Below are 18,984 nucleotides of genomic sequence, written 5' to 3' on the forward strand. Positions count from 1 at the left end.
TGTCCGGATGTTCATTCCTTGTGTGAATGAACATTGTAATCACTTTTGCTTAAGTGACTATTAGTGTTGATCTTGCCATGAATTATTGCTTTTATGCCTATGTTCATTTTTGCTTGATCATGCTTATTTTGCTCCATATGCATATTAAGTTTTTCTGCATACAATGATATTGCTATGTTATTGTGTTTCAGGAGTTACTTATTCATATGTTCAAGAGCTTTATAGAATCTAGAGTTAGGTGTGAGTGAGTTTTCCAACTGTTCCCAACTCACATTTAAGTCTAGAGTCTGTTGTAGGGTTTTGTCACGGAATAGCCAAAGGGGGAGATTGTAAGGTTGAATTTAATTAACCATTTAATTGGCTTTATTCCGTGACCAATTTGCTTGTAATTTAGCACTTAGCAACCTTATATTTAGGTGGGAAAATTGTAAGGGTAGTATGTGAGAAGATGTGAAGAAAAACTCAAGAGTGTGCAAGAAAAACAGAGTCTCGCGGCTAGGGCTCGCGGGTGGATCGCGACTGGCAAGCCGCGAAAGGCAGGCACGTGAGAGGCACACTGGGAAGCTGAAGGGTTGCGCCAGCTGTCATGCTACAGGACAAAAGTTCCAGTCTGGCCAGGCCGTTACGTCGCGACTTGAATTCGCGACTTGGTCAAGCCGCGAGATCAAGTCGCCAACTTGCCCTGTTTGGCAAAAACTGACGTTTTGCATTCCCTTCTCACCCTACTATACATACACCATTATACCCATCATATTGTGAGAGCTTCCAGAGAGAATTTTGTGAGAGAAAACCCTAGAGAAAAACAAGATTGCCTCATCCCCAATCTTCATCTAAAGAGACTCTACAAATTCCTCTACTCTCTTCCTCTCCATTGTCATACCCTTGAGAGGTCATTTACCAAACCCTTATCTCACCACACTCACGTTTGTGAGAAAGTTTATTTGGTGCTTAGGGAAGTAATTTGGAAAGGAACCAATATACATTGGTTGATGCTATGGTCAAGTAGCGGAATCCGGCAAGCTAAAGAAGAAATAGGTTCGGCGTAACCTCGTTGGAGCAAGAAGCTTGGAGGGCTTAGGTACTTGGGTAGATTAGGCTTGGAGGGTCTTTTGCTGTTCATGTATCCCAACTATATTCTTTAGTGGATTTTATCACCGCTTGGAGGGCGGCGGAGAGGTTTTACGCCGAGAACTTCGGTTTCCTCTTCGATAACACATCGTGTGTTGTCCGTGTGTTTGCATCTTTCTTTCCTTTATCTTTGCCTTATATTTACTGCTGTGGATGTGTTTATATTTGGCTTAGATTGTTTATAAATTCTGTTATAAGTTTGTTATCATGTTTCGCACATTAATTGTTTGATATAAAGCTTGAATTGGTAATTTTATAATTTGGGGTCTAAACGTTCAAGGGTGTCTCATACCCATATTGAACTTTCAGATCTATATCTAGACAAGTTTGTGTTCACGATTTGCCAATTGTTTTAAACATTTAGAACCTAACAAATTTTATTTGACTTGCCAAGAGTCCATTTGGAAATAGCTTATTTAGTTGAAATTGAAAATTTTTTTTCTAAAAATATTATAGATAAAGCTAAAAAGTAGTTAAATAGTACAGTGAGACACATGAATAGTAATAAAAAGTGCAATGAATAATAACATAAATAAGCTGAATAGTAGCAAAAATAAGTTAAATTAAAAAAAAAAAAAAACTAATTTTTTAAGCAAATGCCAACACAACCAAAATACAACAGAAGACAGTACACCATAAAAGAAGATTGAAAACAAAGGCACATAGATCCAAAATGAAAAGCTTAAGCTAGTGTTTATTCAAGGCAAGCAATCTTTCATTCTCAATCTGTTGAAGAAACAAATGAGAGGAGCTCCGGATCATGTTCAAACACGGCCATGTCTTCTTCATTCATGTTTACCCACGTTTCAATTCCATAACCATCTTTGGAACTCATCATGACCACCACGTTCTTATAAGGCCTGTTGGGACTACCCACCCAAGTGGGCTTTCCCATTCCAAAATCAATTTCATAGACAGGGAAGCTACACCAGCTAGTAAAGTTACAAAAGACCGTCTCACCTTTTGCGAGTTGATTCTTAAATTTGTTCATAAAATTCAAGTAGTCCACTCCATCTTGTAGTTTCTTCACGTAGTCAACATTGATTTCCCTAATTGCATTCCTAAGTTGGTTCTCCCATAAACAATCGTCTTTCTCAATCTTAACCTGTGATATCGCAACCGTGACAAGATTCCCAAATGAGTTCACTGGAAGGTGTGGAGCCATTCTCTCGCGTAGGTTCACAGCATGAAGTCCTGCGAATAGCTTTGCTTTGTTTCCAGATTTTGATTGAGCTATTGCAATGAAACGCCTGCAAATGAATGCTGAAATGGCCTCCACACGTGACGGGCCCTTGTCTTCTGGTCCAAATGCAAGAGAGGCTTCTTTTCTTAGGGCGGCTATGCTTGATTTGTCGAACACAAATCTTTTGGTCACAATCTTTTCTTTTGCCACTGTAGTACTCAGGGTGAACCCAGATATATCTCTTGGAGGAAAATGGATGGCTGCATCAAAACTGGGGCTTATAATTTCACTAGCTCCTCGAGACATACCAGCCCATGCAGTAATGAAGTTGATTGCTGATGCTCCATCAACAACCTTATGTGAGAAACAAAAGGAAATCGCTACTCCACCACAGTCAAAAATATTATATTGGACAGCCAGGAGAACTTCTTTTCCAAATTGATTGCTACGACTACGATCGGGCTCAAATGGTAGTAATTGGGTCAAAGCTTGCTCATTATGTTTCTCTACCAGTTGTGATAGCATGCATGGGACACGGGCCTGAACATAGCCTACACCCTCATCGTTACAGTTGATAGAGAAATCTTCATTATTAAGTGTTCCGGCCAATGGATAGAAGCGAGTAAGGGTTTCAGCTAAAGACTCTTTTAGCGAACCAGTTCTTTCGTCGTGATCAACATCCACATATTGCTTACACTGATAAAATAAAACGATAGGGATATAAGTGGAAGGTGCAATTTGGTCTAAAAAGGAAAGCTTGAAGTTCCTAAGGTGATGGGGGGTTGGAGATGATGGCTTAATAATCTCCTTCGAGATTATCTCAACATTCATCAACATCTTTATTAAATTTCACTCTCTCTCACTTAGAATAATTACTAATCAATCACTAAATTGAAATGGAGAGCAATCTTATTGAAATGAATGAAAGTGAATGAATGAATTACAATTTAGATACTCTTTCTTATATACGAGTAACATAGCATGACCAAATTAAGAAAAGGAAAATAATTGAATTCTATACGCACAGTAATAACTAACTCCTTAATTCCTGGTTAGCTCTATAATCTACAGTATACTTAACTGTTTCTATTTCTAACTCTCTCTCTTATATATTTGAAATTCAACAAAAGAATGACCATATTTTTAGGCAATGTTTTAGTGGGAGTTAGAATTATACTCTTACTAGATTTAGAATTATAATCTTACTAGATTGTCCTTAATTTAGTTTTGTATCTACTTAAAGATAATGGTGTAGGGGCATTTTTAAATAAAAAAAAATGAGGATCCCAAATAGGAAAAACTCCTTAAATAGTAGTACTAGCCTCATTACACGCACTTCGTGCATGCGATGAGGTTTTTTTTTTTTTTTTTTTTTAGCAAAAAAAAACCTATGTTTTTGTTATATATATAATTTTTATTTTGAGAATCTAATTTATAAGTAAATAAATCAACTTGAAAATTAACAAAAAGAGTGGTACTATTTTTTAGACAATATTTTAGCGGGAGTTAAAGTTACATTTTTACCGAATTGTCTTTTAGTTTTGCCTTTACTTAAATATAGGGGTATAGGGCATTTTTAAACTAAAAAAAATGAAGAATCCAAACAAGAGAAGCCCCTTAAATAGTAGTATAGATACTGGCAAAGAGGATATCCATTCAAAGGATAAAATGACTTTAATAGGCACTGATTTTGCTAGACTAAGTCTTAAGACCCAATCTCAGCTAAGAAGTGCTGTTGCCAACTTGCTTATAGACATACAATCTCGTATTCTAGAAAGCAAGGCTATGTTTGGATCTTTTGATCTATGGTTCACATGTTTCAAGAAACTTGTTACAGCTACTATTCCTGATCCTGATGAATTGGATGAAAGTGATAATGTGTTCATCCAGTTGGAATGGGAAGAAGACTTTGGAAGTACTCTTAGGGTGTATGAAAAGAAACACCCATTTCCTGGTCTTTTAATTAATTATGATGATAGTCCATTTATTATTGATGGTCCATTTGTTGATGCTCCCGAAAAAGATGATAATACTGATCCTGATCCTAACTGGCTTTCTCATATGTTTGAATATGGCTTTATCAGGTTCTCAAAATTAACAAGCCATCATCAAGCCAGCCAGTTTCCACAAATAATCCAGGATGCTATTAAAAAATTTTCCAGCCCTTTTGTTTCTATTAGATGCTGGAGTACTTTGCCAAAATAGGAAAGAAATAATTGGATGAATTTCCAGCCTTCAAAGCATCTTATTCTCATAAATGGACATACTCACCAAGGACAATGGTTTGAAGGAAATTCTCATTTGTCCTTTAATGATCCTTATGCTCTAGCCGAATGTTGGAGTGATTATTTCAATAACCAGATTATTGAGGTGGCTCAGAGTCTATGGAAGAATTATCATTTCATAGGAAGTACTGATAGAATTCCTATTTTTGGTCCCAGGCCATATGTTGATGCTATTGCTCGGTTGCGAATAACTAATCACTGTAATCCAAGGAGTCTACTCATCCCGGGAAAAAGACCAGTGTTTGAACCAATATTATATTGCGGATTCTGCAATAGATATGCTATTTACCATAACCATCCATGCAATTCTCCACAAGGCCCTTTTGATCCATTTGATGGATACCCATCCGATGCTCCTTCTACTGATTAAATTTGTGACATTCTTGCTCTCACTGATAAAGTTATTTTCTTGATACTCCCACTATCAGGAAATGTTTTAGTCAAGATCCTACTGACCCCTTGTAGTTTATTAATGATTGGTTTTCTATTTGTCTAGCCTCCACAATGGCTAGAAATAATGCAGTTTCCAAAAAATGCCTGATAAGCCCATGCTCCTACTATGATATTTCTGTACATGGCCATGCGTCTGACGAAATTGGTGATTGGTGTTCTTTATGAATCCCACTTTGGCTAGACAAAAGGACATCATGCGTACCATATTCCTTACTTTCAAGCCCATGCTCCTACATGCACCACTATTGATTCTTTTTGCTTTTTATCACCTCTAAGTCAGAAGCACTTCTATCAACTATGCCAAATTTGCTGAAGATTTCAAGACAAAAAAGTGGGAAAAATTACTGTTCACGGATTACTGTTCATGGATTACTGTTCACTTTTACTGTTTATGACACTGTTCACTCCGAATTTTGCCTATTTAAGGGGGCTGTCCCTTAAGTTAGAATCAGAAGTTTTTTGTTAGAATTTTCTCTAGAGAGAGTTTTCTTTCCTAGAAGCCTTCTTTGAGAGAATTCCTTGTTATCTACCTTGTTTACCTTGTTCCTACAAACCTTGTAACTAGGACTAGTTCAAGCTTTGTAACTGTTAATCTGTTCTGAGATCTTGTATTCACTACTACTACTGTAAGTGTTTAACTCTACTTTCAATAAAGAAGTATTTTCAGTTAACTTTATGTTCATTATACTACTTGTTGCTACCGCCACCTTGGACGGATTACCGCCATACCGGACGGTTCTAAATTGCTTTCATTTACTTTGAACTATTTTGTTATATACTGCTTGGCTGGTTCTACCGCCTTATTATTGCTTTCATCTATTTTGGTTACATTACTTTCAACAAATATATTATTTAGCTTCCGTCTTCGTCTCTTCCCTTCAGCTGTGCGTCCCCTTCCCCCTTTATGGTATCAGAGCCACTCTTTTCTGGCCGGTGGTAGTGTTGTTGTGTCTTTGTATCTTGTCTGTGCTTGTCCGAACCTTTGGTGCTTCGTTGTTGTGTCTCCTTCTTACCGTCGTTGGCGCCACCCTAGGTGTAAAGTGAATTCCCAAAACCTGACTGTAAAGCCTGTTTGAGCCAAGAGAGGGCGTGTAGGGCATATGTGTGGTATAGGGTTGCTTAGGGTATGTGTTACGAAATGCAACGGTTGTGAGAAAAACATGATAACTGAGTGTTAAAACTAGGATAGTATGGATAAGTTGTGGATATCCAACTCCTCTATCAGCTCTAGGACTGGTTGTCCTCCTGATATTGTAAATGAAGAAGATCACACTGTTGAAGATAATGAGCTTCCAGATTTTCGAAAATGGAACATTCCCAAAGTTGATACTAAAACCGTTTACAAAACTAGTTGGGCTGAAACCACCTTTCATCCCATTTACAAAGTGAGAACTGTTGAACAAATATTTTCTATTTCGAAAATTCATGAAAAATGTTGCTTGTTTTCCAAAAGAAATATTAATGATTTCATTGCTAAAAAACAAAGTTATTTGCATATTGGTATGGTTCAAGTTGCTATTAAACCATTCACCCGAAAGGGTATCAATGCTTCTGTTCTCATGTGTTTACGAGATGCTAGATTTAAGCACTTTAAAGATAGCATTCTTGGTATGATTACTGCTTCCTTGTATGATGGTCCTGTTTATTTCAATTCTTATCCTGATCTTACTCTTGCTTTGGATGATCCTAATATTGTTAAAGCTTTAACCTTGAATATTGCTTCATCTGGTTATATCATGGACGAAGGTAGCAAACCTTTTGCTTTGATTTACCGCATCTATTACAGATTGTTGGGTACTCAGTTAAATCCTGGTTGTTTAAATCATAGAGAACCTTCTGGTAAAACTAAGTTAATTCAATGTTCAACTCCTGATGCTAAAGTTCAAGTTCCAAAAATGATTCAATGGCAAGATGTCAAGCTTCCCACTGAATGGTTGTTGGAACAAGAATCCCCTATTTCTAAACCTGTTTTTGATGAGCTAGATCTCACAAATATTCAACAATATCTTGATGGTACTGTTAAAATAAGTTTTCAAAATATTCAATCACCCTTGAGGATCAATGAAGAAAGACATTCCTTTGCTGGATCTGAAAGTATTTCAAAAAGAGATCAAGATCTCAATGATTTTTTTGAAAAAGAATTTTGAAAAACCCATTGATTTCAAATTAAAAGGTGTTTCAAGTGATAAATCTCAAATCAGTGCTGGTTTCTATTCTGCTAAAGCCGAACCTTCTTCTCCATATAGCAGAATTGCTAATGACGAAGAAGATGACGCTAAATCTATTTGTCCATCAAATTCTGATTTTCCTCCTATTGAACATCATGTAAACCAATTAAGAGTTTTAACTGTTTTGAATGACAATTTTGAAGTTGATTTAGTTCCCCTATATGATGAATTTATGCTTGTTAAAAATAGAAGTAAAAGAAAATATTTTGAAAACAATTTTGCTCAGTCTGAGAAAAATCGTGTTAAAAGAAAATGGTTAGAAAAAATGAATCAATTGAAAAGACATATTTTGTTTTTTGATTTCCTTGAAAATTATTATGTTTCAAAAGATGAAGTTTCAAAAAATCATTTGAATGTAATAAAGAAATCAAATTTTGTTAAAAGTGACAAGACCATTGTTAAATCTAGTCATCCACCTCTTGAGACTATTTTGATAAATACTGGCAAAATTGATGTTAAAGCTTCTCCTTTCAAAATTGCTGATGATCAAACTCCTATTGTTAGTCTTATTGAACAAAACAATTTTACTAATGAATCTTTGCATGTTATTGGTCAACAGCTTGATTGTATTGAAGAAAAAATTGTTGAAAAAACTGTTTCTGTTGAAAAGCCTGTTTCTGTTGAAAAGCCTGCTTCTGTTGAAAAATCTATTTCTGTTAAAACTAAGAAACCTTTGATTAATTTACCCAGCTATGATAACAGATTCAAGTTTAAAACCTCTCAATCCAAAAAGAAGAACTGGTGGAGTCCAAATTCGAGAAGATGGATGATCAAGATGATATCCATTCAGCCTATGAGAAGCTTTACAAGCTCCCTAAGAAGCATGAGAAATTGTATAGGCTGGTCATCAAGAAGCTCAGTGATGTGAAACTTGATCGTGAAGAGTTGTCCACAAAGTTTGATGAGGCGAATCAAATTATTGGAGCACTGAGGTTTGAGAACAATTTCTTGGTTGAGAAGACCAAGAAGTTTGAAGTGGAGCTGTTTCAAGTCAGAACTCAATTGGAGAGGACTTCAAGTCCAAAGCTTGATGAGATGCTCAGCATCCAGAAATTTGCTTCAGATCGAACAGGTTTAGGGTATGGTCTTTCTTCCTCTCACATTGCTTCTACAAGTGCTGCTGTTTTTGTTTCTCCTGCTAATAACACTGATATTGAGAACACTGATGATAAAAATGAATTAACTAGTGAGAACTTAGACAATGGTAAATCTATCTTAGGAGCACTTCCTAAACAGGATAAGAAAGATGTTAAAAACCCTAGGGCTAAGAAGGCTAACTCCCAAAAGTCTAAACAAAAGAAGCAGCATCTATATCATTATTGTGGAGCTGCCGGTCATACTCGACCAAATTGCTATAAGTGGCTAGCCACTCAATAGAGCAACGACAGGATCGCGTTTGGAAGCTAGAATCAGTTTCAATCCTCTCTTACTCCTCTTGGTGATCTTCTTAAAGCCCTCATGTTCCTTTCGAACTTGAATGGTTTCAATTCTTCCCCTTCACCGCCGGTTCAAGGGTTTAATCAAAGGAAAGGTTCTTCCAAGGTGTGGAAGAAAAAAGACTCTAAGTGATTTCATCACTTTCTTCTCTCTTCTTGTTTTTCTTGTTTGTTGTATTGCTTGTGTGTTTTGCATTTTTGTTGAATCAGTCTAGTTTTATGCTTTGCTTTGTTTAACATGTTTTTGTGTGTTTACTTTTAGTTTTGTTTATTTTGTTTTTGATATAAAAAATAAAAAAAAATTGAAAAAAAAATCAGAAAAATACAAAAACAGTGTGTGTTTTGTATACTTTGGTACTTGTGTACCTTGGATGGCCAATGAAATAGAGTTTTCTAAACTTTGTATCTCTTGTAGCTTAGATGAGCATCTCTATGCACAACTAAGCAAGTGAGCTTTGTGGCTCTTGTTTGTGATGAGTAAGATTAAGTTATCTCTTGAACTTAACACTCATATCACTCTTTTTGATGGGTAGAACTAGAAAATCCTAAGAGAAAGGCATAAATAACCTTCTCACTACTGTTGCTTGCCAATCATAATATGACACCTGTATGCTTCAGCATAGCAAAAGTGCAGTGTCAAAGACATTCGTCTGCTTCGATATAGTAAGAGTGCGATGTCAAATGTTTAACATCTTGGGTATTTCTTTTCTCTCTTTTTATGCCCATGCATGATATGCTTAAATAAAAGAAAATATGCAAAGAAAAATAAAAAGCAAAAAGATTAAAAATGCTTTAAATATGGTTGCAAGCATGTATTTTAGGAGATGTGGGAGTTATAGGATGTACCTCGAAGGTGATAGTTCCCATTAAACAGTTATGATTGTGTGTGAGTTAAAGTTATTTTCTCATATCTTAGATCATCATAACATGCATACACATATGCAATCTTGCAATGTTTTTCACACACAACACGCAATATTCTTTGCTACTTTTGATACATGTGCAGGTACAATGTGATTTGGCCATTACAAAGGTTTTACATGTGCTAATGTATGCTCATTAAAATGTCTTGACTTATTTTTGAAAAATAAAATTGGTTCGATTTGTTTAGTGTGTGTGTGTTTTTGAGGATCCATGTGCTTAAAATTTTTGTTGAGAGATGATTTTAAGAGCTTAATATGTTGATTGGATCAATGGTTGAGGTACATGTTGGATTTGCATTCATATCTGTGTTTTTCTCTTCTTGAAAAACTGTTTTTAAAAGCTGGCTCGACACCTCCTCGACACCTCCTCGATACCTTGTTATCTATCAAGCTTCTCAAGCCTTTTTCTTATCGCAATCTTGACACCTCTTCGACACCTGATGTATCGATCGAGAAAGTTCCTGTCTCCTCGATACCTTGTCATCGATCGAGCTTCTGTTCTTGGTTTTGGTGTTTATTCCTCGATACCTTCTCGACACCTGTAGCTGTCAACGTTCATTTTCTCGACACCTACCTTGACAGCTGTCTCGACACCTCTCGACACCTTAGCTATCGAGATTTACTGAAGCTCCTATATAAGTTTCTGTCGCGATCTGCAATTCATTTTCTCGATCTCTCTCGACCTATCCGCGGCTATTCATCTCCCCAACCTCTTTTTCTCACTCAAAATCTCCAACCCACATGATTTTCGGCCATTCCTTGCTTCAAATCACTTGGTAAGATCTCTTTTTCCTTCCTTTTTCATGCATTTCATGTTTTGAATCTTAGGTTTTGGGGTTTTTGAAAATTTTTGGGGTTTTTCAAAATTAATGAGTTTTTCTTGAAATTTTGGGTTGGGTTTTTCAGTTAAATGTGTTCAAAATGTCATACACTGCATCTTATGTGCATTAGAATGGTATTTTCATGCATTTAGATGTGTTTTCTACTTGTGTGCTGGTAGGATTGGATTGGGCTGAGCCCATGATGCTTTTTAATTTGTATGTCACATGTTCATGCATTCCCCATGCATACGTACTCATTGTTCAATATATTTGATATATGTGAACTGTTTTGGGACTTTTTTGATTGTCTCCTTCTCTATCTCTTTCTCATTTTGTTTATGTTAGTAGTGTCTATGACACCTAAGCGTAAATCCACTTCGGCTCGGAACCCTCTGCGTTTTGGAGCTTCTTCATTTTCTGATTCTGCTCCTCTAAATCTTCGGTTCTGTGATGGTGATGCTCACAAGGCATTTTCAGAGAAATTTTCTAGACGAGGTGTTCATTCGGAACGCCAAGTCATTTTGGCGGACTTCGCAGACACTGACCTTCCCTTTGTCATTCACAGTAGGGGATGGGAGTCACTGTGTGACGTCTGGTTCACATGTCCTCTAATGCTTATTCAGGAGTTTTACTCCAACATGCACGGGATCGATCGTTCAGTACCTCTCTTTTTCACTCGTGTTCGAGGTATGCGCATCCCTGTCACATTGCAGCTAGTTGCGGATGTGCTTCGGGTTCCTAGGATAGAGTTTCCTGACTATCCTTCTTGTGAGCGTCTGAGGACTGTGTCCAAAGATGAGCTTATTTCTGCTTTTTGTCAGCGCCCTGCTGATTGGGGTGAGCATCAATATACATCATGTAGACATTTTGCTAAAGGTCCTAGATTCTTAAACATGGTGATGACTTTTGTACTCTATCCACTCTCTCACTACAACTCCATCACAGAGTGTTAGGACATATATGTTTTAACTTGATTAAGAACATATGTCACTTAGTTATGTAAATTGGCTAATCCTTTGTCCAAGAGAAAGCAAGTTGAAGTGCAAGGTTTTTAAAGCTCGACACCTGCTCGATAGCTACCTCGACACCTGCTATCTGTCGAGATTTAAAAAATTCAGATTTCCAATCTGATTTTCTTGGGATCCGTGAATATGTTTTTGGGCTTTCTTTTCCTCTAACCCTAAACATATAAAAGGATTATTTTAAGAGCCGTCAAGGGTGACACAAGTTGCATTATCATTGAGCAATCTCTGTTCAAGCAAATTGTGATCAAAAGACGAAGTTCTTGACCTAGTTCATCTTCCATCAAGAAGTTGCTGTGTATTTGCACCATAGGGTTTTGTAACCAAGCATCTTCCTGCTATTCATCATAAGGATGAACTGAAGAACTTTGCAGCCAACCATTCTTCCTCAGTTGGTGTTCTGAAGTCGCGTACTTGGATCCGCGCATTGGTTAGTCACGTACTTAGGAGCCGTGCATCAAAGGTGGAGACTGTCACTACAGATCAAGTCTAATTGGGTATTGGGGTAAGGGTTCAACTGTAGGTTGGTAAGGTACTTGGGATTCCTTTACTTGTAACCGCTTGATTTGATAATAGTGGAGTTTCGGGAGTGGTGACCTGAAAATTACCCGGTGGGGTTTTTGCCGTTAGGGTTTTCCCATTCGTAAACAAATCACCATGTTATTTATTTTCCGCTGCATATTTAGTTGTTGGTGATTTGTTTGTGCTTCCATAAAATTGCATGATTAATTGATTAATTAATTACTTGGCTAAATTAATTAATTAAGGTTAATCACAAGGGGTCATTCAGATTGTGACCTAACACAGAGCCTCGTGCTCAATTTTTGTTATCTCTTTTTGAGCATCTTACTATAGATTTTTCTTCTCATTTCATCCTTTCTATCATAGATATTCATTTAGATTCGGCGTCCCATGATAAGCTCACCTTTCCTTCCGCTATCACGAGGATCTTACACCATTTTTCTATCTCTTTTCCTGTGTCCGACCACTTCACACACATCTGTGCCATAGATGCTGCTATCGTAAAACATAGCGAGGCTCAGTTTAGGTCGAGACAGATGGATTCCACTCCTCCCTCTCGTTTAGCTCCATCTACATTTGCTCCATCTACATTTGCTCCTTCATCCTCTATGGGCGATGTTTCTCTCGGAGACATCATGGCACAGCTGCAGTGCATGGATGCTTGCCTCGATACACTCTCCACTGAGTTGTATCAGGTGAATGTTCGTGTTGGTCGTATTGCACGACGGCAGGTGACCACGGGTGGTTTTGCTCCTGAGGTTACTCCTTCACCACCTCCTCCAACGGCTTCTGATTCTGAGGATGATGATGATGATGGTGATGATGATGACGCTTTGGATGATGATGATGAAGATGCTAGCTCTACTGATGAGATGTCTACATAACACTCTACCCTTTGTCACTCGTGACAAAAAGGGGAAGTAGTTTTGGGCTATGAGAGTAGTCATCTTAAGGGGAGAGTTAGTATAGGACATTTTTGATAGAGGGAGTGTTGACTGATAGGGGGAGTGTTGATATTTGAGGGATGTAGTGAGGTTTTGATGTATCTTTTCTTTTCTATTCTTTATAGATACATTGATCTTGTATATGAGGTCTTGTGACCAGTTTTACATACATCGTACATATTTTCTCTCTATATGTGGATGTATGTTTCTTTCACATCTCTCTTCATGTGTTGTTTATTTTCTATCTTTATACGCACGATCATTATACTTGTATGCAATCTATTATTTCTGTCTCACACAAGATGCCTTGATGAGTTTTGTTTAAAGTGTTTCAGAAATATAGGTTGTCAAAGTCTACTTGCCATAAACTCTCTTCTTGCAAAGTTTTTCAAGAGTTTGTGTTAGGATAAATTTTATTGTATTCAACAAGTGAGTATGAGTTGAGTGATTTATGACTTCTCTCATATGTTCATTTGTTTGTTATGGTTTTTTCACGGATTGCCAAAGGGGGAGATTGTTAGGACATATGTGTTTTCACTTGTTAAGAACATATGTCACTTATTTATGTAAATTGGCTAATCCTTTGACAAAACGCACTCTACTTGTAATTTGGTAGTTCTAGGTGTTCTTAATACTTCAAGAAACAAGATTTTAAGATCAATTGTTGAAGTCATCAAGTCTGTCCAAGAAAAACAAGTTGAAGTGCAAAATCATTAAAGCTCGACACCTGCTCGATAGCACCTCGACACCTGCTAACTGTCGAGATTTATAAAATCAGATTTTCTGATCTGATTTCTTGGGATCCGTGAATATGTTTTTGAGCCTTCTTTTCTCCTAACCCTAAACAAATAAAAGGAATGTTTTAAGAGCCGTTAAACTATACACAAGTTGAAAAAGCATTGAGCAAACTCTGTTCAAGCAATTTGTGATCAAAGACGAAATTCTTGACCTAGGTCATCTTCTCTGAAGAAGTTATTGTGTATTTGCACCAAAGGGTTGTGACCAAGCATCTTCCTGATCTTCATCATGTAGGATGAACTGAAGAACTTTGCAACTAACCTCTTCTTCTAAGTTGGTGTTTGAAGTCGCGTACTGGGATCTGGGCATTGGTTAGTCACGTACTTGGGAGCCGTGCATCAAAAGGGGGAACTATCACTACAGATCAAGTCCAATTGGGTATTAGGGTAAGGGTTCAACTATAGGTTGGTAAGGTACTTGAGATTCCTTTACTTGTAACCGCTTGATTTGATAATAGTGGAGTTTCGAGAGTGGTGACCTGAAAATCACCCGGTGGGGTTTTTGCTGCAAGAGTTTTCCTCATTCGTAAACAAATCACCGTGTCTTTTAATTTTCACTGCATATTTAGTTTTTGATGATTTATTAATTAATAACTTGGCTAATAAATTAATTGGTTTAATTACAAGGGGTTATTCAGTTTGTGACCTATCATCTATCTCTATATATGGAGCAGTTATTTGTTGATATGGAATTTGGTTTAGACAGAAGCTTCACGACATTGTGAGAATGATGGTTTTTGTGGCAATTATGGCATCTGTACTCAGCATAAGGTACCTTCTTGTGATTGCCCAAAAGGATTTGAACCAAGGTGGCCAGGAAATTGGAGCATACAAGACTACTCAGGAGGGTGTATAAGGTGAACTCCTTTAGGATGCCCAAATGGAGGAATCGATGAGTTCCTTACAATGCCCAACATGCTCTTTGGAAAGCTCTCTGGGGTGGCAACAAAGATTAATGCAGCGGCCGCAGATATTAAGGCATGTAAATTAGCATGCTTAAGGGATTGTGACTGCATTGCTTACTCCTGTTATGATGAATGTTTTCTGTACATGAAACAACTGATGAATTTACAAATTTCATCTAATACTGAGACTGGTGAAGATTTGTATGTTCGCATTTCAGCATTTGAGCGAATTGAGTTGGTTGGAAGTAGAACCAAGATGTCGAAAAAGGTTGCTTGGACTCTCGGAGTTTTCGCAATGCTCATTCTTCTCCTTAGCATTGTTTTGGCAATTATATTGTGGAAAACTTCCGCTGATGGTGCACTCAAGGAATCAGAATTTTCTTTGATGTCATACGAGTATCGGGATTTACGAAAAGCAACAAAGAACTTCTCCCAAAACTTGGGGAGGGCAGTTTTGGTACTGTTTTCAAAGGGACTTTGCCAAATTCAACAGCCATAGCAGTGAAGAAAATAAGAAATGTAGAGAAAGGAGAGAGACAATTTCATGCAGAAGTGAGAACACTTGGAGCAATCCAGCATGTCAATCTTCTTCGCCTACGTGGATTCTATGTAGAAGCTTCAAAAAGATTTCTCGTCAATGATTATATGCCGAAAGGTTCTTTAGAATCTCATTTGTTCTAGAAGGTTTCTAAAATTTTGGATTGGTATACAAGATATCATATTGCAATTGGGATTGCTAAAGGGTTAGCATACCTTTATGAGAATTGTATAGACTGTATCATACATTGTGACATCAAGCCTGAGAATATATTGTTGGATGCTGAGTATGACCCGAAAGTGGCTGATTTTGGGCTTGCAAAGGCAATAGGTCGGAACTTCAGTCAGGTTTTAACCACCATGAGGGGAACCAGAGGTTATTTGGAACCAGAATGGATCTCAGGTGAAGCTGTCACTCCAAAAGTTGATGTTTTCAATTATGGGAAGCTGCTTTTTGAGATAATAACTGGTAGGAGAAATATAAACATGCTAGATGAAGAGATATGTAAATACTTTCCAACTCGTGTTGCAATGGCAATTAACAAGGGGGAAGACCTTCTGACATTTCTAGATTTCAAGTTAGAGGGCAATGCTAACATGGAAGAGCTAACTAGAGCTTGTAAAGTTGCTTGTTGGTGCATTCAAGAAGATCCAAGGGATAGACCAACCATGGGACATGTAGTTAAAATTCTTGAAGGATTGATGCAATTGGGCATACCTCAAATACCTCTTTATTTCTCATGCCTTTCAGAAAATCCAATGGAAGCTAGTGTTTGCCACGAGATTGAGACTTGTTCGAGTTCATATTAACGGCCACAAGTTATTGTCTCAACTGTCTTCATTATCAGTGAGCATAATACTTGCCCACCTATGACCTAGTGATCTTACTGTTCCTTTTATGTAACACGAATAAAAGATTCCACTGTTGTTAGTACTTAGTAACTAAGGAGCCAAGTGCATAAACATAAACCTAGTTTCAAAGTGCCAAAAGAGACTTGATTATTTTGACTTCTCTATTGTACCTAGTTATTGTATTTGTTTAGAGCAACGCTACATATATTATTTACACCAATTGAGTTGGTAAACTTGTATAGGTTCTATCCAAACCCACCATTAACATTACATATTTTTCTACTGCTAATAATTTGCCATGTCAACTTGTGTCAAATTTTGTGTATCTAAACTTTTTCATTTGTTTAAGGGTTAAAGAACTGGTGGGCTTTTGAAAGTAGTGTAATATTTATGCTATAAACTAGATTTTTATCATTGTTTATTCAAAAATTTAGTTAGATTGGGATATGTCACGTAATATTTATCTTTCAGCTTCTGTGCAAAGCTGATATATATTACATAACATAACCCAATAAGTTGAGAAAGCAAGAGTGTTCAAACCTCAAAGCATTAGTAAAAAGCCTAGGCTAAGGAATCATTCACCGTAGTCAATAGAACTGTAATTTAAACACTCTTAATTAATCACTAGTGATAGGGGTATTTTTGACAAAAATTAATACTCTACGGACGCTTTCTAAGCCAAAATGATGACAATAAAAGCGACAATGCCACAATAAAACCCGATGGACACTTTCTAAGCTAGAACGATGAAAATAAAACCTGACGGATGCTTTCTAAGCCGATGGGAGATCCTCAGGCGAAGGAAGGCTATGGGCCGACAAGATGAAAGGAACGATGGGGTGAAAAGGCCAATGGGTCCAACGTGGCCTAGCTTGGTCCTCACGAATACCTATACATGGAAACATCTTGCGTAAGACGCACAAAAACCCCATTACTCACCCATATCTCCCTCATATGGAAAAACACCCTAAAATCTTGGAAACCCTAAATACGACTCTCCCAACAAAATCTCTATTCTAAAGGGATCTCAATTCACTACTCACCACTATATAAGTACCAGACCTCCTCTTTTCTCAAGTACATAGAAAATCCCTAGCTCACTCATTATAGAATTCCTAAAGATTTTTCCTTCACTAACTTGACCTTCAAAGGGTTTTTGGCCGGTACCATACGCCTTCTGTTTGGTTCTTTTGTTCTTGTTCTACAGGTACCTATTGGCGAGATTTGGAGCCTACAACTCACTGACGATTTCAACACATCATCAGTTGGCGTTGTCTGTGGAAACGAGTGATAAGTTACATCGCCATTTTAAGGACAAAGAGTTGTATGGTCCTGACACAGGTTTCAGATATAAAGCCGAGAAGTATCCAATCATATTAGAAAGTATCTGTATTAGAAATATATCCAATATGGATACAGCTATTAGTTTGAAATATCCATGCTTCACAGGTTTCAGATATACTATATAGTTGATTTAGTTATTGCACATTCATCTGCACCTTTTTCTTGAATTTCTTTTATTTGAAATGGGATGGATGGCTTCATGATCCCTGTTTTTCTATTTTATTAATTCATATTTTTTTACTGCAAATTCATCATTAGCTGTTAGTTTCTTTCATATCTCAGCATACAATTTTCTAACCTATGTAAGTTGTCAGTTTCCTTTAGAACCCATGTTATTATTAGAAAGTTGTGTTCTTTCAAAATGTTTGATAGTATTATGCTTATATTGGATTTCTTATAAAGTGGAAACCCATGCACACATTATAATTGTTGCTTTCGTAACTTAGTTCTAGGATGTGGATGACTTTGGAAAAATGTTGGTTGTTTGCTATCATTCCTTGAGTTCAGTTTATCTATTGATAATGAAGACTTAGTTGTATTTTGTGATTCTTTGATGTGTATAGAATCTGTTGAATTTCTTGGTGACTTTCTAATTTCACATTTCAGGATATTTCCTTTTCAATAATTTGTTAGGATTAGTGCCGTTAAATCCTATTGTATGATGCTATGTATGATATTAAGTGTGACATTGTGTATGACATTATGTATGACTTAATATTGTGTTAAATAAAGTTGTTTTGTTATTATTATCTGAAATAACTGTAACATGAATATTCGAACATTATCACATAGTCTATGAGATGCATAGTATGTGATTTATGTGATTTAGTCACAGAAGATATAAGTCACAAGTTCTTTGTAAACTCAGAACTATAGTTCGTAGTCGGTAATGAAATTGGGCATAGAAGTGGAGACTTCTAGTTGATGTGTTGATATGTTTTAAGAGTTAAGACATGTTGAACTGGATTGCTGTGAGATTTATTATTCTTTTAAGGACTGTCAAATGAATAATAAATCTCATGACTTATATTTGCATGAACTCTTAATCCTGAGAGAATAATGGACTTGATCATGAAGTGTAGGTTACCTTGATATATCAGGAGTGAGATCTAAAGCAACGGTCAAAACCCCAACATGTTGGGCAGTCACATTTAGTGTTGATGGAACATATATTCTCAAGATGGAATTCATAGTCTCTTAATAGAGATATAAAATATTCCCTTGAGATAAGTTTAATGAGTTTGTTATTCAGAGAGTTAGGCCTAATCACTTTGATAAGAAATTACTAAAGTATATATTTATGAAATTGGATTTCATAAATATATGATGAATAACTTAATAAGATTAAACCGGACACTCAAAGATTAAAATGTAGTAATCTACAAAGTGACAGTCCACATTTATGACTTTGTATTACTACAAATATTTTATGAAGGGGTTTGCATGTACAATAAAGTCTTGGGATATAATTTATAGATAAGACCTAGAGTGCAGCTATATTTATATAGTGGTATTAAATATAGTTAATGGTAACTTTAGACTTGTCAAGAGTTGACAGAAAAGCCCAAGGCCCATTGGAACTAGTGTCTTATTGGTCCTTTTTG

The 18,984-nt window shown here is 36.7% G+C and overlaps 1 protein-coding gene and 1 pseudogene across 1 annotated transcript; one reads left to right on the top strand and one right to left on the bottom strand.

Annotated features, from left to right (window-relative positions):
- Positions 1–1,627: 1,627 nt before the first annotated feature.
- Positions 1,628–3,229, bottom strand: LOC111998891 (stemmadenine O-acetyltransferase). Its single transcript, XM_024031017.2, has one exon. It carries the CDS (start codon positions 3,146–3,148, stop codon positions 1,850–1,852), a length of 1,299 nt encoding a protein of 432 aa, XP_023886785.1. The 5' UTR covers positions 3,149–3,229; the 3' UTR covers positions 1,628–1,849.
- Positions 3,230–14,648: 11,419 nt separating this feature from the next.
- LOC136068890 (G-type lectin S-receptor-like serine/threonine-protein kinase At2g19130) lies at positions 14,649–15,994 on the top strand (annotated as a pseudogene).
- Positions 15,995–18,984: the final 2,990 nt, after the last annotated feature.

The sequence above is a fragment of the Quercus suber genome, unplaced genomic scaffold (assembly GCF_002906115.3).
Source record: "Quercus suber isolate HL8 unplaced genomic scaffold, Cork oak 2.0 scaffold_140, whole genome shotgun sequence".
NCBI classification, from domain to species: domain Eukaryota; kingdom Viridiplantae; phylum Streptophyta; class Magnoliopsida; order Fagales; family Fagaceae; genus Quercus; species Quercus suber.

Excerpts from the sequence above, each read along its gene's own strand:
- LOC111998891 (XM_024031017.2), bottom strand. The coding sequence starts at position 3,148 with ATGTTGATGAATGTTGAGATAATCTCGAAGGAGATTATTAAGCCATCA.